At 44.6% G+C, this 21,480-nt stretch overlaps 1 protein-coding gene across 4 annotated transcripts in view; it reads right to left on the minus strand.

Annotated features, from left to right (window-relative positions):
* Positions 1–401: 401 nt before the first annotated feature.
* The window catches only part of HNF1B (HNF1 homeobox B), a 52,344-nt gene continuing 31,265 nt past the window's right edge, over positions 402–21,480 (minus strand). For 2 of the 4 annotated variants that reach the window (XM_077165114.1, XM_077165112.1), the window contains exons 6-9: positions 16,256–16,388; positions 12,376–12,570; positions 9,864–9,982; positions 402–2,348 (exon numbers count right to left, since the gene is read on the minus strand). In XM_077165114.1, the coding sequence (XP_077021229.1) occupies positions 2,328–2,348; positions 9,864–9,982; positions 12,376–12,570; positions 16,256–16,388 (468 nt within the window). In that variant the 3' untranslated portion in view covers positions 402–2,327. Of the gene's footprint in view, positions 2,349–9,863; positions 9,983–12,375; positions 12,571–16,255; positions 16,392–21,480 lie in introns of all 4 variants that reach the window. The other 2 variants (XM_077165113.1, XM_077165111.1) reach the window with 1 other exon arrangement.

Consider the following 21,480-nt stretch of genomic DNA (forward strand, 5'->3'; position numbering starts at 1 on the left):
TGCTGGATATTTTAGCTACAAACGAATCTGCAGAGTGGGTAATTCCAACCTGGGCCCACACTTGATGTGCCCACTAGGCCCTCCTACCACCAGTGGAGATAGGTTAAAAGCAGAGATTTAAAAGCAGAGAGGTGCAAACCTTCCCAGGGGGGCTCTCAGTTGCCAGGGTCACCTTTCTACACACTCGGTTCAAATAAGGTTCGGTCAAGACATGTCCTTAGTGACGGATTCTAGTCCTTCCCGACCCACCCATCCTCCCTGCCCTCCATTACACCTCTGCCCAGATGACCTCCAGGACCATCCAGTTCTCAGGGTTATTGCAACAATGCAAGATCTAAAATCTACCAGCAGCTGTTTACTGTTGAGAAACAAAATGGGCCCAGAGAAAGACTTGGGCTTGAGGCCTATATTCCTTCCTCTTCCTGGAACTCAGTTTCATGTCAAACAATTCTTCAAGACGTCTCCACTATTGAAAGGAAATCTTGGCCTGTCTCAACACATGGTGACTGGCGTTGTCTCCAGTCCTTCTCAACTCAACCATAAGATTTCTCCTGGCCACATCAGTCCAAATTTCATTATCCTAGGGAGCCAGGAACCAACGGAGGTCAGTATTTCCCTACCCATTGCCCCCTGCCCTTGGCGCATGGTAGGTATCCAGTAAATCTGTCTGGGTCACTGAGAATCACATCTTTCACCATACTGGGATTTTGACAAAACCTGTTGCTCAGGACCTAGGCAGCAAGATTCTCTGGCTTACACATTCCCCAGGAAACTGTTCTGTTAAGAAGTGAAAAATCCCAGATTCTGTGCTGTGCAACAAACAGTAACACTGAATTATAAGGTAAAGTCTCCTGCTGGTGGATTCTCTAGGCCTTTGGCTTCTGCTTTTCACCCTTTGGACCCTCAGATTCTAACTGGAGTAGGAATCCTGTACAGGAGGCAACATCCACCAGAGCTCATTTTCTTAATGACTAAACAGTACTTCAGAAGGAAGGGGTTGTGGGTGGAAAGTCTTAAGATGAGGTTGAAAAGTTACCCACAGGGTTTCAACTCTCCCTGCTTTTTAGCTGTTCCTGTAACCACAAGTGAGCAAAACTCAGGCCTTTTGCTTTATTCCCATGAGTTTTGGAGAAAAAGAGTGTTAGCTCCTGCTCTGGTTGGATCCCAAGGTAATTGTGGAGTCTGACTAAGGGAATAAAATCTACCCAACCTGGATTAGTAGTTAAGCCAACAGAAACACACTGAATATGGCAGCAAATGAAAGTCAACGCTTCTTTCCACCCTGAGGCTTTATGACCCTAGCAGAGTAAGTGGAAAATACCGAGGAGACCAGAGGCCAGGGATTCTTGGTGGAACTGTGGCAGAAGTGTTAGAGACAGAAATGGGAGACTCTGGGCAGTGATAAAATAAATTGTTTTAATGGGAGACTTTCTGAAAGGGCAACTTTTTCTTTTGCTATAAACAGCCAGCTTTCCTACCCTGGGTTTTTTGGGGGGTACTCTAGCTGAACCCCTAACCACACAGGAAGCTAGGATATTACTCTGATCCCATGTTCAAGCCCCTCCAGGGATCTGGAGGTGTATCTTAATATCAGATTCGAGTTAGCTGGCAATCAGTCCAAAATATACAGCCATGCTGTGTGTCCAGGCCCAAGGGAGGGGCAAGAGACTCAGCTTCCAACTTAGGGTACTTCTCCATGGGGGAAGGGGTCAAATCACATCAAAATTTCAACTCTGACCTTTACAAAGAAAACTAATAGACACTTTGGTATTATATACAGGGCAGAGGGGAGAGGAAGTAGAGGGGAAATTGCACTTAATTACAGCAGTTTATAGTTTACACCCATTGGACAAATTTACTTCTTTAAAAGAAATCTCAAGATCATTAGGGGGTGGGGGTGGGGGGAGGGTGTTCGCCAATATTTACAGTGTGGTTGGCTCAGTTCAATAGCACGTATCCTCCTCTCCGCGCTTCAGTAACAGATTCAAGTTTTCTCATCAGTTTGTTCGATGAAGGAGCATTATGTAGACGATTAAAGCTTTCTCTCTTCCTCTTCCCAGGTTTCTTGCCTCCCATCTCTAGGACAGACAGGAATACTTGACATCTTGGGAGAGGCATCGTGACAATACTGCATAGAGGGAAGGCTGGGCTTCGGGCCGGACCTCCTGAGAGCGGATTGTCCAAGGCATCAGCAGGATGTCAGGTGAGCAGGGACCTCTGGCAGGTGCCTGTCAGGTCACTGGGCTTTTCCATGACAGCTGCTGGAGGGTGATGGTGTGGAACATAGTGTCCTTGTTGCTATGCAAAAAGTAAGTGATGTGTGGGTATCACCAGGCTTGGAGAGGACACTGAAAGACAGTAGGAAAAAGAGCTTAGCTGTGTGCATTTGGCAGGGACATGGGCCATTAGTCTGGCTTCTCCAAGGCAGCCAGAACCCAAATAAACCAGTAAAGAGCTTGGGTGGAGGTCTGAGGACCTAGTACATGCTCAGTTCTGAAGTATACTCAGAGGACTAGGGGAAGGACCCAAGCTCTGCAGGCCTCTGAAGCCATACTTGACTGTCGGCCAGGTATGGGAGACCCCAAAAAGGTGGGAGAAGCCCTTTGACAGGAGCCACGTGACCCATCCCAGGGGGCAGCCTCCCTTTCCAGGGCCCTGGGCCTCATTTACTTCAACTGCCATGTAACATCATTACTCTCCTTTTTCTTTCTGGGGAGTCCCTTTTTGTTTCCATCTGTCTCCTCCTTCCCTTTTGCTTTGGCAGGTATCTAAAGGAAGTTTCTGCCTTTTGGCTCAGTTGACTGGTTCACTCCAGGTTTCCTCTCAAACACACACATACCATACATGGACACTCACAAACACACATACACGTGCGCGCACACACACACAAACATACCACACGCAACTACCACTACTAAAGGCCTATTATTACACTATCATCTCATTAATCGGCATTCCTAACCATGGCCCTCTATGAAGTTACCATTATCTCCAAATTAGGAAAACAAGACTCAAAGAGAGTCAGTGAACTGTCCAGTGTTTCAAAACTAGGAGAGTCTGGAGTCAGAGATTCAATCCAGTTCTGGGTGACCTCCAAGCACGTGTCCTTTCTATTGTGCTCTGACGTTAAGAGCCTTCTACTGACTTTTTGCTCTCAGCCACTTACACTCGCTGTGCCTTGGTTTCTTTACTAGAAAATGAGAAAAGGAGAGAACCCACAGCCTGAAGATTATTGTGAGGATTTGATGAGCTAGTACATGCTCATAATAATAGTAATTATAATGATAATTAATTATCAGTAAATAATAATAGTAATTATTATTACTACTCCACTGGACAATGCTCCAGAGTGCATCAGGCTCCTGGAGTCCTCCCCTGAGAGGGGGTTTGAGCTGGGCATTCATGGGAGAAGACAGGTTTCTGACTCTTTTAAATTCTTTAGGTCTTGGCCAGAGTCCTCTGATACCCTTTGCCTCCTCTTCCTCCCTCTGCCCACCCCCTCCTCAAGTCTCTTTACTTCCCACTGTCAGCCTTTTTCCAATTTTCAGATTTCAGGTGGAGGACAGAGAAAATGGCTTGTGACCTTGCAGGTTTCAATAGAAGAGCAAACAAGAAGGGCAGATAAGGAGACGCCAGTGAGATTCTATGACCTGTCATTAGGGATGGGCTTCCCAGCTATCAAATGTTTGCTCACATAATAAAATGGTGGCAGAGCCCTAAATGTTGTCAAAGGAACTAGAGTTATTTGCCCCCTTCAGAGTCTAAACACAAACATCTGATAAGGGGTGCACTGTAGTCCCCCAGATCTGGAGGACCAGCACACCAGCTCCATGAGAGTTTTGCCCACAGGATCTCTGAGTGACTAGAAGCCTCCATCGAAAGGCATGGTAGCTGTGCAGATTGCTAAAGATGTCCTCATTCTAAGAGGATTCGTTACACAATGGTAATAGCTAACAATTATCAAGGTCCGACTGCACGCCAGGCTCCAAGCTCGCACCTTCACACACAAGATTGCATTCAATTCTCACATCATTCTTTAAGGGGTGTAATTGTCATCCATTTATTTAACTAATTTTTGAGTGCCTACTATGTGCTTAACACTTTTTTAGGCATTAAGGACACAGCTCTGAAAAAGTCACTGTCTAGGTTCTCATGGAACATACGTCCTACTGAGGGTTTTGAACAATAAATAAGTAAACAAAGGAAAAATATTATATAAAATAAAATTTCAGGTAAGAGATTAGAGTGACTTGAGAGAAAATGGAATAATTTAGGGAGGGGGATCCGGGGAGGCCTCTTTGAGGTGGTGACATTTGAGCTGAATGAAATGAAGAAGCAAGAGGTGAAGATGAGAATTAAGAGTAATCCAGGCAGCAGACATCACAAACAAAAAAGTTCTGAGGTGGGGATCAGTTCTGGTCTGGCTGAAGCAGAATGAGTGAGGGATAAGAAGGAGGAGGTGAGAATGGAAATGCAGCAGTGTCAGATCACACAGTGCCCTTATAGTTCTCTGGATTTTATTTGGGTGGTTACAAGAAGCTACTGGAAGGTTTCAACAGGGGAGTGACATGATTGATTTTCCTTTTTAAAGTTCCTTCTGGCTGCAGTGTGGCAAACAGAGCATAATAAAGACTGGAAGTGGGAGAAAGTTAGGGGCCACAGCAAGAGACCAGTAAGAGATAAGGTTGGTCTGGACAAGGACAGACTGATGGAGGTAGGGAGAAGTGGCCAATTTAGGGATGTGTTTTGAAGGACCCCTAGCAGAATTTATTGATGGATAAAATGTGGGGTGTTGAGAGAAGCATCAAGGGTACTCAAATTTCCCACCTGAACAGCTGGTACCATTTTCTCAATGAAGAAGCCTTTTGGGTAGGGAGAAATTGGGGTAAAATGAAGAGTCCCTATTCTAAGCATGAGATGCTCATCAGATACATTAGACATGGATGTGCCCATGTCAGATGCACCAGACTTGTGAATGGGCACTCGGGGGAGAGGTATGTACTGGAGACAGAATTTTAGGAGCCCTCAGTGTGGATACTTGATCCAAAGCCATGGGATTGAAGATCACCCAAGAGCGAGCACAGAAGAGAAGAGGTCAAAGAATGAGCCCTGGGCCCCTCCAACACGCACAAGTTGAAAAGATGAGGTGAACTAAGAAGACTGAAAGGGAGTGGCCAGTGTGGCAGGAATGAGGACCAGGAATGTACAGTGTCCTAAAATCCAAGTGAAACAAAATGGGACTGATCAGCTGTGTCAAACATAAAGACTTGAAAAGTAACACTGGACTCAGCAACATGGAGGTGTTAGCGAGCTTGACAAGAGCAGGGTCAGTGGAGGGGTGAGGACAAAGCCAGCCTAGAGTGGTCTCAAGAGAGAACAGAGGGTGAGGGAATGGAGGCAGTGAGTATAGATAATTCACTTCTATTATTATCAATTTATGTTAGAGTAATCGTAGCTCTTAATTTTACAGGTGCGGAAACTGAGGCCTAGAGAGGGTATATGTAACTTGTCTAAGATCTCCTAATGGCAAAGTTTTTTTCCTAACCACCGTATAAGACCATTTCCTTCTACCTTCTGATTGGGACAACAAGGGGAAAATAAATACTCTTTACCATTTAAAAATCTTCCAAAGTTCTACAGACACTCAGGCTGCCAGCAGGAGAAGCTGAATGTGACCCTGCTTTTTCATGTTCTACAAGTTCTAATGCATTTAACCTTTTCAAAAATCTCATGAGAAAGGTCTCATTATCCCTGTTTTATAAAAGAGGGAACTGCGGCTCAGAAAGGCTAAGACACTTCTCTGAGGTCACACAGGTAGGAAATGGTCAAATCTTGAGCCCGGGTCTGCCTACATCGACAGCCAGTGCTCCTCACCACCAGGCACACTGTCCCGTGGCCCCGTGGGGAGGGCTGGGAGGGAGGAGGCAGCCGCAGCGGTTTTTTAACCAGGCTGCCCACTTCTTGTCAGCACTGTTGACTAGCGGCTGCTCTGGGAGCTCTCTGGTGACCTCCCTATAAAGGAGGAAGTGAAGCAGCAGTGGGGAGAGTTGTGGAAACAGCAGTCAGCTCACAGCCTGCCCACACTTGTTCTAACCGAGGTCAGTGTTTGCTGGGTCTGTGTTTCCAGACTGGCAGGGTGTTGTGTTCAAGAGTTCAGGCACAGACCCACTTAGCAAACTGCCAACATATACTCTGGAAAGGACAGATAGGAGTGCTGCAGAGGAATTTAAGCAAGAAAGTCCCGGCCTGAGGCTCCTGATCCACAAGGCCCCTGGGGTATGTCTGTCCTGACAACAGGAAATACTGGGATAGACAGAATCAAGTTCAAATCCTGCATTAACCTTCAGTTATTATTATGGGTGCTTAAAAATGGTTATTGGAAGGTAAGTGCTGTTGAATGGAATGAGCTTAGAATTTGAAGTGGAAGATCAAAGTCAGGAAGCCGAGCTTCCGAATTGATCAGCTGTGTGACCTTGGACAGAACCCCCCCATCTCGGAAATCTAGTTTCCTCCTCTGTAAAACAGGCATAAAAATATTACCTTACAAGGTGGATGGAAAGATTAGCCAAGGAAGGTAAATTGGAAAATCCCTTAGAGTGCTGCTTGGCAAATGGAAATGGGAGATACTTAAAAAATGCTAATTTGTGCGTTCGTTCATGCGTTCATTCATTCCTATTTACTGAACATCTAATACAGCTCAGACAATTGGCCAAGCACTAAGCGTTTGGGTCCTTCAAGAGGCCCCTGAACCGTCCGCCCTGTTCCTGGGGGTGGTGAGAGAGTACCTCTGTGTCACAGGGAAATGGAGACCAGGGATCTGGTCCTGGAAGCAGGATGTGCTGGAAAGATGGTTCTAACCCTGAGAAATGTTATTGTCAGAACCTTCTTGACCATGGACAGACCAAGGACTGAGTGAAGGAGTGAAGGAGTGGGGGGAGGTGGGAGACAACCATCTTTGGCAGGACCACAGTCAGAAAAGAAGAACAGGGAGCTGCCACTTTGAATCCATCAGGCACATTGTCAAGTTCTTTGAATATCCTGTTGGGGTGGGGTTTTAGGGTCTTCCTGGTTTACAGATGAGGATACTGAATCACCTGGGTTTTAATTAACTGTTGAAGTTCATACAGCAGGGGAGCAGGGGAGCTGGGATTAGCCAGGTCTGACTGCTTTGCCTACCACCCTACGATTCCTCTGAAATAGCATTTCCCAGTGGGTATCCCTTCCACCCGAGCACCACTACGCACTAGACCACCCAGTTCAATGTGCATGCACCAGACCACCCAGTTCAATGCGCATGTACCAGACCGCCCAGTTCAATGCGCATGTACCAGGCGCCCAGTTTCAATGAGCACGTTAGCACTCAGGGGATTCCGAGCAGCACGCACCCCATCCCGAAGGTGTTAGACCGCGTTTGATCCAGCAGTTCTCCCAATATATTTGACTAAGGAATCCTTCTCTCCTCATACCCTGTACACCCCTGACACCCAGCAACGGTCTTAAAACCCTTCGTGGAAAATAATACTTTAAAACAGTAAAAAGCAGAGTTGCTCCTGGATCTGTTCAGGAGCTCAGTTCCCACCCTTTGCCTTAAGAACAAAGTTCATACAAATTCTTTCTACCTTGGATCCATTCTGCTGTCAGAAGACTGCACCTTTACCCTCATTTTACTTTATTCCGCTTTCCCCATTTCTCCCTTCTCCGTCAGTTCGTCGGAAGAAGGTTTCCTGATGAGAATACAGTATGGGGAGGGGGGGATAGAGTATGTGGCTCAATTTTTACTTTTGTCCCTGAACACTAAGATACCTGGATATTTTAAAGACAGGTATCTTAGCGGAAATAGTCCAGGATTTAGAGTCAAAGAAGTCTGTTGGTCCAGCTCCAGAATTTATATTCTGTGTGACTTAGGGCTGGCCACTCCCTATCTTTGAGCCTCAGTTCACTTCTTTGTATTTCTTAGGAGTTTGCAATAAACAGAAAGATGATAAGGAAATGGACATGAGAAGTATAAACTGTAAGGTTTTTATCCTTATTAAGTATCATCATTATCATTTCAAAAATGAATCTATTGCCTGACTCCTGAGAAGGCCAGGGACATGGAGAAAACTTCATGGTGTTCTAGAAGGAGCTTCAAGGTTGGCTGACCACTCTGTCTAGGGAGGGGAGAAGGCACTTAGAGGCCAATGCAGCATCTCAGGGAGCATCTTGAAGTATTTTGATTAAGAGACCATTTCCTGAATTCAGAGGACTTGTTTCAACAAGCAAGCATCAAAGTCAACTTGGGAAAGACAGGAATAATTAATCACATACCCGTCTAGAGCTGACCAAGTGGCAGATGGATTGATAAACCTTTCAAAGGAGAAAGTATTCCCAAGGAGGGCTGCTGCGCCTGGCTGCCCCCCTGATTGAGATTTGTGAGCACAGATAAATGTTTTCCCTGCTCACTACAAAGAGTGGGAAATTGCACGGGAGTCGAAGGGCAGGGCAATGGGGGTTGTCCTTTCATCTTCCCTTGAGTGAGAGAAGAGTGGCAAGGCAGGTCCCACACATCTCTCCCTCTACCACCAACTCCAGAGCCTGCTGCCCAGACTATGTATATGTTTCAATGTCCAAGATGTGCCAAGCCCTTAATCTATGCAACCTCACCGAATCCTTAGAACAAGGAGATGTTACCACTTCCATTTTATAGATGAAGAAACAGGGGTCAGGGAGGCCAAGGTTACCCAGCAAGTAGCAGAACCAGAACCACCTGCTCTACTGCACCATAGGACTTGGGGGAAGATGGAGGTAAAAGAGGAAGAGAGAACTCTGAGCCCACAAAAGGACCTGCTCTGAAGCTCACAGCAATGGATGAGATGTGATTTGCAGGGCCCAGATGGAAAAAAGAACATTAACAAGGCCAAACCTTGCTGAGAGCCTATGACATGAAGTTCAAGGCTGCCATCTGTTTATCTAGTAATCAATAAAGACCAAACAGTTCCCACACTGCACAGACCTCAGCTACTAAAAGGTCCTATTGTGTTATTCTAGAATCATCATCAGGGTTCAGATACCTTGTCCTGTTTTCTAACTCTCGCTGTCCTATTGCAATACAGCTGTCCAAGCCGCAGTGATGGACCTCACCATTGGTCATCCTTACATCCCCATTGCCTCTATGTGGAGGTGGGAATTAGTCATCAACTGAAAGTGATTAAGCCTCTGGACTCCCCACTCTCGGTGCACCAGGAAGTTGGTCGTAACTTTCTTGATGAAAATACCGAGTCAATGCAAGCCCCCTGGACAGGACAGGCTGTCTTCTGGGGCATCCCCACAGGGTGACAGAATCTGATCATTCTCTGGAGCTTACAATGTTTGGGTCCAGCACAGCACATCCACTGGGGAAATCAATTGCAGGACCCTGGCTCACTACTCTCTCCATTGACCAAGTGGGGTTGATTAGGGAAGATCCTTAGGGATTCCTCTTGCAAATCATGAATGTTCATAAGGAGGGTCAGACTTCCTGAGTCTTTCTTGTATATAACTTTTCCATGGATCATTAATCAACCCACCAGGGAAAAACTCAATTGCAATGTCTAAAGGCTCTGTGTAATCCAGTCAAACGGAATCCTATCAAAATCTGAATCCTACGAAACTTCAATCTTTATTTAGTGCTTTCCTTGGGAAAGAAAGGAGGGCAAAAATCCCCTTTAGCTTGGCCTGTGGCCCATCTTGTTTGACCTGTGACCTCAGTGCAGTGATTTCGTTAGCAGATTACAGGGAGCCTCAGAAGGACCACACTATGACCAAGTGCACACTTACCACACCCTCTGCACATCGATAGCCTTAGTCATAGTCCCATTTGCCAGGTTCCTTCCTGCTGGCCTTACCTGTTTACTGGAAGACATGTTGGTGAGTGTACTGATGCTGCTGGTATCTGTTACCACCATCGCAGATGGAAACCGGGAGGTATGGGAATACTGGGGGGGTTCCTGCTTGTGTGCGTACACTGGCAAAACAGAGTGGAGACAAAATCAAGGTGGATGTCACACAGGTGCTTACACAACTACAGACCCTCCGTCCCATGTCATAGCTCTGTTTCTCCAGGCAGATAAAAGGGGTGTGTGTGTGTGTGTGTGTGTGTGTGTTTGTGTGACGGTTATGAGCATGTTTTGGCAAGGCTGTATGATGTGGCAAAAGGAATGAGCTCCTTAATCAAGTTACCTAATCTCAATGTCCTCACCTGTAAAATGGGAATGAGATCTGTTGTAAGATTAGAAGAAGCCACATGTAACATCCTTTATACTAAATAAATAGACTTGCCTAGTGCCTAATACATAGTAGCACTTGGGATCACTCCTGCTCCCCTGCCTTTCAATGAAATATTAGATGTCTGGCATCAAACAAGTGATCTGTGGGCAAATGTGGTCCATCTGAGATTTTAAGCCAGAAATGTTTCTAAGGAGCTAACAAACATGAAGAAGCAAGCCAGCACTCACTTACCATTCTTCCATGGCTCAGCTACCCAGTCTCATGCTAGCAGTTATAGATTGATTAGTAATTGCAATGCAATACAAATATAATTAATTGTGTAATTTCTGGCCTGTTCCAGTTTGCACTAAAATGACACCACTGTCTTAGGACATCACAGGAATGTGAAGGATGATAGACAAAAGGAGACTAAATTTAATAAAACTTCAGAAGCACGAGACTCATTTTTTTAGTTTTTCCAGTACTTGTCCTGCAAGTCTGAAACCTTTTGACTCATGTTAGTTATTCAGATAATTCATGTAAATTCAAGGTCACTTTACCTCACAAAAGCATATGGATACTTGGCTGTGAGTGAGGGACCAGCTTGTTCTCAGGACTCAGAGCCTACCAAAGAGTTCCTTCAAGTAAGGAATGGGGGTGAAGGTCACTGCCTGCTGCCTCGCCTTGCCCTTCCTGTGCAGGGAGGCTGGCTATTTCCTGGCCTGGGAACCCACAGGCTATCTCCGCATGGCCAGACAGTCCTGCTGGGCCTCCGCAGCCCACAGGCCACTGAGGACCACTTTCTGACCACTCCGCTCAGGCCTGACCAACAAGGAAGCCTGCCCAGGAGAGGGGATGGGGGCAAGGGCGAGCATCTAGCTAGGTTCTGGGAGGAAGTGGCGCACATGTGGTCCCAGACTCTGCTACAGGCTGTGGCAGATTTTTAAAAGCCACGAAAATGTGATTGGAATGTGAGATGGTGCTCAGAAACCAGCTTGGCAGGCCTGAGTGAGGACTGAACCCTAGAACAAGGAAGGGTTGAATTTGGCTGTTCTCCCTCAGAGCCACAGCTCTGCCCAGGGCAGCCAGAGAGAAACTCAATTCTCTTCTCCATCCCTACCTTATGAATTCCTTGATAATCATCTGCTTTTCCATAACTCGTCATGCTTCTGAAGCACAGTTCACACCTATTTTTATTTCATCTTCGTATGTCTCTGTCTATATATCATATTCATACGGATGAAGAAATTAGGTCCTGAATGGCTAAGTAACCTACCAATAGCTATAAAGCTGGTAAGTATCAGAGCCTGGATATAAACCTAGATTTGACTTTAAGACTAGCACTTTATATCATAGACTTCATGGATATTTGCTTGGGACTGTGCCTAAAGCAGGGAAGCCATCCTCTCCATGATGCATCTCCAAACTTGGAGGCCAGGACCCTTAGCCAGACCTGGCTGAAGGATGGGGAACCTGGGACTCAGGACAGGGGGCAGAGATACAAGGCCTGAGGATGGGTGGAAAATAAGAGGGTTGAAAGATAGACCGAAAGCAGGGATAGAAATTGGACATGGAAAACAGCCTCTGTCCTCTGGGACTGGAGGCAGGAACTCTAATCCTCCTTGGGTAAGGTGGCATGGGTGGTGTTTTCTACCTATTCTCATGGGTTCTTGATTAGAGACATTTGGGCTGTGTTGGTTGGAGAGCATAGGGACTCAGGAAAGGCAAACAGGTTTCAAATTACATGTCAGCACTGACCATTTGGTAATGGCTATATAGAATTTTGGATTGGAAAGCATTCTTAGGCTGAGTTGAGGCTTGCTGGGAAAAGATGCTGTGGCTGATTGGTGAGCCCCTTGATGGGTGCCTGAATGGGAAATGTGTTCCCACATATGCTATCCTGTTTCTATCTCTAACTCCCCTTTACATGGAGGCCTAAGCTTACTGTCTTCCACCTTGGGAATCTTGGAGGTAAAGAAGGGGACTAGAAAAGGCATAGACACTCATCTGAGTTATGCTTGAGAAACTGTCTTGACTGGTAACAGGGAAAAGTCACCAAAAGCATTTCAGACCCAGATGGGAAGTGGTCAGGCAGATGCAGAGGGCCCTTTGTGCTCCCAACCCCGACTCCCAATATGCATGTGTCCTTACTGTGTGAGTTCTGCAGCTGAGTCACTGCGGCCATGAAGGGCTGCTGGGCCATGTGGCTGCCTGGGCTCTGCTGCATGAGGGACTGCTGGTGAGGGCTGTGCAGCTGCTGGGAGAACTGGACAGGCTGCAGGGCTGCCAGGCTGCCGGCCACACTGTTGATGACAGGGACGCTCTGTGCTTGGGAGGTGTTGAGGCCTGCGGGAGCAAGAGGGAAAGATCAGAGGTTAATCGAGGATAAGGAGAAGAAAAAAGGGCGGAACTGTTATCGATCGAGAGCCCCTGTTTTGGGCCAGGCACTGGGCTGAGCCTGTTCCATAGGAGTGTTCATGGGAAACAATATTATAGACCCACTTTATAGACAAGGAAACTGAGGCCTGGGGAGATTAAGTGGCTTGCTGGAATCCCACAGTGAATCGTAGATGGAGTCAGGCTTTAAACAGACCTAAAAGAGGTCTGAGAGTCTCCCAAAGTCATGCTGCAACCTACCAAACTTTGCTTCCTTGAGGTTACCAAAGCCCTGGCAAAGCTGGCTTTACTTGCCCAGTCCATTCCTAACTTAATGGGAGAGACTTGTCCTAGCACTCTCAAGGCAGAGCTCAAGGTATCCCTCCTAAGGCGAGAATTGCTGCCCAGATCTCTGTCTGTCCAGTGCAAGGCAAGGTGTGCAGAGACCCACATTTTGATTAAAAGCAAAACAACCTCTACAGTCCATTTAGTGGACTGTGCAAAGACCCTGAGGCCAGGTGCTTACTCTTTTGACTGTAGCAGAGAGGGAGGAATACACTGGCACTCGGCTAATCTTTCTACTGATGAAAAAGGCAAACTCTTATCTGGTAGCACAAGGCATGTGGCATCAAAAGGACCAAGTATTAGAAAGAGAAAGTAGTAAGTTAAAGATTGGCCCTTGTCAGTTTCAGTGGGTGTTGTCATCTTGCTGTTCTGGGTGCACCGTCTGTATCCTGAGGCCTCTGCAGAACCAGGGCCAGCACTGCAGGAATTGGGTCCCTTGGTACCCATCCTCTCTCTGCTCCCTGGGCGGGGCTTTGGGGAAGACAGATGAGGCAGCAGGGAGTGGGCTCAAGAGGATGAGGAGGGAAGACACTCCAACCTCATTCCTGGAGCCAATGCTCCTTTGACTTTGCTTTTTGGGAGGCAGGAGAAAGAAAGGAGTAGAAAGGAAATGAAGAAAAAAGGTATATTTTAGGTAAATGAGGAAGGAACACCTAGAGAGTCTTCACTGAAAAGGAAAAGGGCTTCATAAACAGATTCCTGGGAAGTCCTCAAGGGAGATAGCACAGAGCCCTCAACAAGCCTACTCAGAGTTTTAGCTGATATGGTTATCAGAAACCTAAAAGGTGAGACATTTGAGCAGAAGTGAAGGGGGAATAACCCCCTCCTGGTTCTCCTGGGCGGACTCTCTGATCATCCTTAGAAAGCACTATCTCCAATTTCCCAGGGCTTCTTCCCAAGCCAGGGTCTCACCTGATACCTGGATATACTATTTCTCTTTCTTTCTTCCTCCTTAGGGTCTCAGTCCCCCAGGAAGACCCCTGGATTTCTTGTTTTCCCAGGAGCCCACTACCACTGCTCTTTTTGATTAATCTCTGCCCAGAAAAGCAAATTATCCTTGTCTAGAATGGATGACATTTTAGGGTACAGTTCTGAATCCTGCCTATGTCTCAGAGCCACCTGGGGGAGCTCTTTAAGAAAGAGAACGTTCCTGGGCACACCCAAGACTTAATGAGCCAGAACCCTTAGAGGTAAGGCCCAGGAAGCTTATTTTCAACACAGTCTGTAACCACTGTTATCATTCTAACACCCAGAGCGTGTGGATCTTCGTCTTTTTAATCTGTTTGCTAGGCCTTTTAATCTGTTCCTGATTAATAAGTGGGCCATGAAGAAGTAAGTAACCCATCCAGTAGATGAGTGGAGAATGGAAAATTGGCTCTGCCAGATCATTTGCTATCATATTCTCAGTGGGCCTCTGAAGTTCTGAGGGCCCAGATACCTGGCAAAGCATGAACTGGGTACATGCAGATGCTTGCAACCAAATCTTCATCCCGCCACTTCATAGAGTGGGACCAGCAGGTTTTGGCAAAATCTTCTGGTGATCTTCACCTTTCTTCATGTTCCTTCACCCCAAAATACACACACACACACACACACACACACACACACACAATACATGCACATACATCCTTCCAAGTTCAATGTATACTCTGAGGTTGTCTCCTATCTACATTGTAAGAAGGCAGAAAAGTATGGGTGAAGGAAATTAGAAGAGACAAAATTGAAAAAGATGGACTAGCTCCAGGAAAAATTTTAGCTCAGGTAGTGCCTGAAAACAAATAACTGTGTATGTTGGCCAGGACTTGCAATGGGAAGAGAGTGGGACAGTTTTTGTATCATTTTGGTTATAAAGATAAAGAAGTGGGATATCTTCTCCATAGGCCTTTTTATCAATAGGTCTTTTTATTCAATCAGGCAAGCAAGCTGGTTTCCTTATAGAATATTGGATTAAAAGTCTTACTTTACTACCCTGGTATTAAAAAGTCTTACTCTAAACCCTGGTATTAGCATGGGTATCACATTATTGGAAAGAGTCCAGTGAAAAAGCAGTAAATCTAAAATAACATTTTATTTTGTGAGTCCACCAAAGCCTTCTCCACACCCATTTTCCCTCTGCAAAAAGTAAATGCAGAGTGTGTGACAATTTCTGAGCAGCTAAGGATAGAGCCACGCAGATCCATTCAGTCAGTTTGTACTGAGTGCCTCCTTTGGGGCAAGCCCTGTTTTATCCTCAATGGGCATATAAATCATCCTCTTCAGAAGTGATCAGAATTCCTACCTTGGCTACAGCTGATTTAGGGAGATGGGAGGGAAGGAAAGGGGAAGGAAAGAAAAAGGTAGAAACAAGACAAAGAGGTTGTCAACATGGGCACAAAGGAGAACAAGAGGGCAACAGGGCATTCATTACAGGGTTGAAAGAAAGAAGCAGTCAATGCTCTACAGTTAAACTTCTCCTGAGACTCTAAGGGTCACAAAACCATTTCGAGAAATAATGATCTGTCACGATGAAGCTGAAAATATGATGAATACTCATCAACATTATAACTCCTTGAGAGGCATCTACAACCACAACCCACTTTACCCTCCCCATGCCCCACAATGGCCCATCTGTGACAAGGCACAGGCTCACTGCAGAATGTCTTCTAGAGCTGGAAGGACCTGACCCATCTGCCTGCCTTAAGGCATGTATGTCCACAATATATTTCTCCTTGAAGCTCTCAAGGCTCAGAGATGCAAAGATGGATTGATTCCCATGTGACCTCCAGGTTCCCTCTCAAAGTACTTTCATTACTGACTAAGGAGGTCTTCCTTAAGACCATGCAATATTCTCCATTTAGCAGGAAGCCCATCATATCTTACTGCATTTCAGCAACACAAAGAATCAGCAGCACAACCTCCTGGAAAAGCTGCCACATACTTAGGGATAGAGATGAACACTAGTCAGAAGTATAAGCTACAATATTATACATATCCATGCTTTATCGCTTTGCAAGCATGTGTGTAGATAGTCATGTGATCACCTTGCCCACCCATTTTACAGATGAGGAAACTGAATCCAAAATGATTTGATCAAGGACGCACAGGTGGTAAGCTACAACTAGGATTCAAATCCATTTCATTGTTTTCTCTTGCTTTAGGTCAAACAATCCAAATATTCTTGAGGCAAGAGATCAGAAACTTAAAAAAAAGAAATCAAATCTACAAATTGTGTTTGAGTTTGAAGTTCTATAGTCTTTTTTTTTTTATCACATTGACCCACTTCTTGTTCCTCTCCCTGTCCTCAAGTTTTCTGACCAAGAATATAGCTTACTTTGTGCGATGGCCATGACTCCAGAGAGGGGGGTCATGATGAGGTTTTGAGATTGTTGGGGATTGTGGTGGGACAGGCTGTGGATATTCGTCAAGGTGCTGACAGGGGGCAAACCTCCTCCTGAGACTGATATCTGCTAGAGAGAAAAAAACCAAGAGCTGCGTGAGCAAATTTGGAAATGCAAAGAACAGTTCCCCAAATGATAAGATTAATTTCTTGGCATAGCTACTCAGAAAGCATTCATTCATTCATTCATTCATTCAGTAACAATTATTAAGCACCAACTGTTGAACAGGCACTGTTCTAGGTGCTAAGGACACAGTAGTAAGTAAGTAAGTAGACAATAATCCCTGCCCTCATGATGCCTGTTATTTGTTGACTATTGTTGCCTTACCAGCCTGCTTCAGAATTCCTTCTACCATGTGCATTATGTGACTGTCACTTGTTCACTTTGGATGCATCCCTTGTTCTGTTCTCTGCTTATTATATTATTGATCCTAAAGATAGGTGATTGCTAAAAATAATAGCTGAAGAAATGCCCTGGCATTTGCTAGCAAGAGCAGATTAGGGACCAGGCAAGAATGCAGGCAAGCTCTTACTAAGCACTCTTCACACATTAACTCACAAACTTCTCCACACTCCTAGGAGATAGATACCACTTGTTACTCCTATTTCACAGATGAGAAAACTAAGGCTCTGAGTAGAGATGTCTCTTGCCTAAGAGACTAGTAAATGGTAGAGGTGGTTTCCTAGCCAGCTGGACTTCAGAATCCAAGTTCTTACCTGTCATATTATAGAGGATACCCCTGACCTGCAATGATTAGGAAGGGTGAGGGATACCCCATAAATCCAGCCATTTTATGGTTTTCTTTCTCTACTTTTTCTTAAATCTTGCCACATACATTAAAACAGAATTTGTTTTGTCAAGGAGCTGATGTTGTAATGATAAGGCCCCAACCCCTTCTGTTTCACCATTATATTTTAATGGCAGATTACTATGGGAAAGCTTATTTTTTAAAAAATTAGTGGTCACTTCATTGAATTAGTTTATTTATTCCTAATAGGGTTTTTTTTCCTCATGGCTTCTCTTCATTTTCCTGAGTGTACGACTGCATCACAAGTGTACAATGTTAATCAGTCTCTTCTTTGCTAGCCTAGTACATCTAACATGCCCCATTGCATTGGCTTGAACTTTCTGAACAGTATTAAACAATGACAGCTGTAACAGACATCCTTGTTTTGATTCTGAGATTAACAGAAATGCTTCCAGTGTCTCCCCATTAATTATAAGGGAGCTAACAGTTTTACAGACACACACATGCACACACATTTGTTTTCATGATAGAGAAGTAGTCTATTATTTATGGTTTTCAACTAATTTTGAAAATTATTATTAGGAAAGGCCTTTCCCCCTCATTCTGAACTGACCAGACCCTCCTGATGTTGTCAGGAACCCCTAGAAGTGCTTTAGGGTTAGGGTACATCAGATGTCTGAGGCATTCAGCAACCCTGCTTTGGTCCTCTGTCACCAAGTGCCCCTCAGATTACACTGACCTGCTGTTCTGGTCAACTCCATCGCTTCCAAGGTTAATTTGAAAAAGGAAGAAAAAAAAACTAAACAGGTCTGTTTGTGTTTTTACAATAAGCATCAAGAAATGAGTTAGAGGTCACATGACATAATTGCATTACAATTGGGTAGTATTGTGCTGTCCATTTCTGAGTTTTTATATCCAGTCCCGTTGTACAGTCTGTATCCCTTCATCTCCAATTATCCCTTCTCTTTTTTTTTTTTTTAATTAACAGAAAAAAAGAAATTAACCCAACATTTAGAGATCATACCATTCTACACATGCAATCATTAATTCTTAACATCATCACATAGCTGCATGATCATCATTTCTTAGTACATTTGCATTGGTTTAGAAGAACTAGCAACATAACCGAAAAAGATATAGAATGTTAATATAGAGAAAAAAATAAAAGTAATAATAGTAAAATCAAAACAAAACAACACAAAACAAAACAAAAACCTATAGCTCAGATGCAGCTTCATTCAGTGTTTTAACATGATTACTTTACAATTAGGTATTATTGTGCTGTCCATTTTTGAGTTTTTGTATCTAGTCCTGTTGCACAGTCTGTATCCCTTCAGCTTCAATTACCCATTGTCTTACCCTGTTTCTAACTCCTGCTGAACTCTGTTACCAATAACATATTTCAAGTTTATTCTCGAATGTCCGTTCACATCAGTGGGACCATACAGTATTTGTCCTTTAGTTTTTGGCTGGATTCACTCAGCATAATATTCTCTAGGTCCATCCATGTTATTACATGGTTCATAAGTTTATCTTGTCTTAAAGCTGCATAATATTCCATCGTATGTAGGAAATGACAGTAATCTTTCTGACAATTTTGGTGTTTGGTTTTAATGGTGACCCTATGAACAATGATACAAACAACTATGTATCTAGCTTTAGGGTTTGTAAAGTGCTTTTGCTGATTATCCTCAATAAATAATGACTCAAGCAGGGCAGGCAATATTATTGCCCCTAGGTTACAGATTAAGAAACCAATCCTCAGAAAAGTTGAGAGACCAGCAAGTGAGGAGGCCAGAATTCAAACCCAGGTCTGCCATGGTTAAAATTCCACAAATTTGCTATGTTTGGGAGCCAAGTACCAATGGTCCAGTTATTTTCCACTCTAAAATGCAACCATTATTTTCAGATTGCCTCTAGGACTGATAGAAACCAGGGGATTGCCAAGGATATTGGTGATGAGCCTTACATGCTAATTTGGAGAGCTTTAAGGATATAAAAGCTGCCATTTACAATCCCTTCAATATGCTGAGTGCTTTACACGCCTACAACCTATAATCTTAATATTATTATCCCTATTTTGCAGCTAGAAATTTGATGTTTAGAGATATTAAGAAATGTACCCAAGTGGGAGAGTCGGGATTGATCTGCTTCCAAGGCTTAAGCTTTTCACCATTAGGCTATACAGCTTTGATACTGCAGAAAGATCTAGTACATGCTTCTTTTTATTAGCTTTTTCATCAAATGTTCAACATACACAGACTGCAATCCTAAACCTGGCCTGCTTTTTGTCAGTCCATGCCATTTGGGCATGGGGGTGAGAGACAGACTGTGTAACAGAGAGCTCAAATAGATCACCATTATTTCCAAAACCAATCTCTGGGGGAAGATATGAAAGGCATGTCCTATTGAAAGTCATCACACAGAGACTGTTATTCTTATTGCAGGGCTTACCTGAGGAACACAGAGCTACAATCAATCCTCTCCTCAACCCTATGACATAGGCATCATCATCATCCCCCATTTTACAGAAGAGGAAACTGAGGTTCAGCGATTTGTCCATCCTACTGTTGGTAAATGACAGACTCAAGATTGCATGGTGCCCTTGCCTGCATTCCTTTTTAATTATTCTTCACTTTTGCCTAATGGACGAAGATCTGTGATAGAACTGTTAGCTATTAACAGAGAATAGACTCTTTTTTAAATACATATTTTTTTTCTCATCTGTCCTTACCCTGGCTACAAAGAGCATCAGACACAAGGTTTTCACAATTGCACAGTTGTAAAAATTATATCTTTATACAATTGTCTTCAAGAATCAAGACTATTGGAACACAACTCAAAAGTTTCAGGTACTTCTCTCCAGCCACTCCAATATACCAAAAACTGAAAAGGGATATCTATATAATACATATGAATAACCTCTAGGATAGCAAAGAGAGAATGGACTCTTGAACTTGGGCATCCAGGGATAGTGACACAGCATATGAGCCAAGGTTCTAGAGACAAATGAATAGTTGGTTGCCCCAAACACCTTTCCAGGTGTTTGCTAATGTTGGGGTGTGTGTTTCAACTGAGCATCAATCCAGTAAATATATGGACAGTCTAAGGCACTGACAAGCAGAGCAGGAAGGAAAAAGTGTGTCTACAGGCTGAGTTTGGAGCAGGACCTGGCTGGGTAAAGGAGCTTGCCTCCTAGAAGGACAGGCAGGAGACGTCAAAGACCTCCACGCAATAAGAGCTGAGACATGGAAGGTTTTATCCACTGAGAAGTCAAGGCTTCGTCCACAAGTCTCCCTCTCCAGGGAAGCCTGGGTAATTCTTGGCCCTAACTTGCTTGGATCTCAAAATGACTCTTGCTAAGAAACTGTTCTTCATAAAGAATAATTTTTCTTAGGAGATGAGGGGAGGGCAGAGTGACTGCAAAATGCTTCCCACGGGAATGCCCTTTCACTTTTGTTTGCAGAGACCGCCGCCAGAGAGAGCCACACAGGTCCCCTGAAACTAGGGTTGGCTGGGCCCCTCAAAAACTACTTTGTTTTCCCTCCAGGGAGCCAGGGCCTTGGTCACCTGTAACTCACCATTCCTGTGTTGTCCACACAGCACACACGTCAAGTCTAAAATGACATCTGCCCCCGCCGCCTCCCCCCGCCCCAGCCCCCATCTGCCTTTGGGTCAGACACCTCGAGAGAATGTGGGCAGCTCCACCTTCAGCGTGGAAGCCAGGAACCTGTGGCTCCTCCCTCCCCTGAAACACAGAGCATGACCCAAAGAATCAAGTTTTCTATCTCCTACCCTTACGAGTGTCGTAATGCTCCTGTTCTCTCCGAAACCACTCTCCCTCCCCTGCGCTTGCGTGGCTAGAGGAGGATTAGGACCCTAAAGATTCAAAATTCACAATTTCTCAACAAGTATGCTAAACTTGCAGCTGGTTCTAGGACTCTGGTCACAGAAACAGAAAACTTGTTTTAAAGAGAATAATGTTGACGTTACCATAACCACAACAACAATACTGCCATTTTTTAACATTTAGTATTCCAAATTCCATGCTGCGTATTTCACGTGTCACCACATTTATTCCCCTGATGACCCCGTTATTTCATTGTATATGATGAGGAAACAAGACCTAGAGTAGCTAGACGTCCGAGGCTACACAGCTATTAAGTGCTGGAGCCAGGATTTGAACGTCATTGTTACATGAAAGTAGTGTTTCCCCCTCACTCATGAGCCTCGCCCCACTCCACCTGCCATTTGGTTCTGTGATCTTCACTGACAAGGCATCCAGTGTTTTGCAAAATCCCAGTTCAAGATGCCTTTCCCCTCCTTCTGCCATCCACAAAATCCAGACTTGTTAATGACTCTCCAAGCACCAAGGAGGTGGTGAAGAGGAAGAAGGGGCTTGTTGCAAAG

This window comes from Tamandua tetradactyla, chromosome 6, assembly GCF_023851605.1.
Source record: "Tamandua tetradactyla isolate mTamTet1 chromosome 6, mTamTet1.pri, whole genome shotgun sequence".
In the NCBI taxonomy this organism is placed as follows: Eukaryota; Metazoa; Chordata; class Mammalia; order Pilosa; family Myrmecophagidae; genus Tamandua; species Tamandua tetradactyla.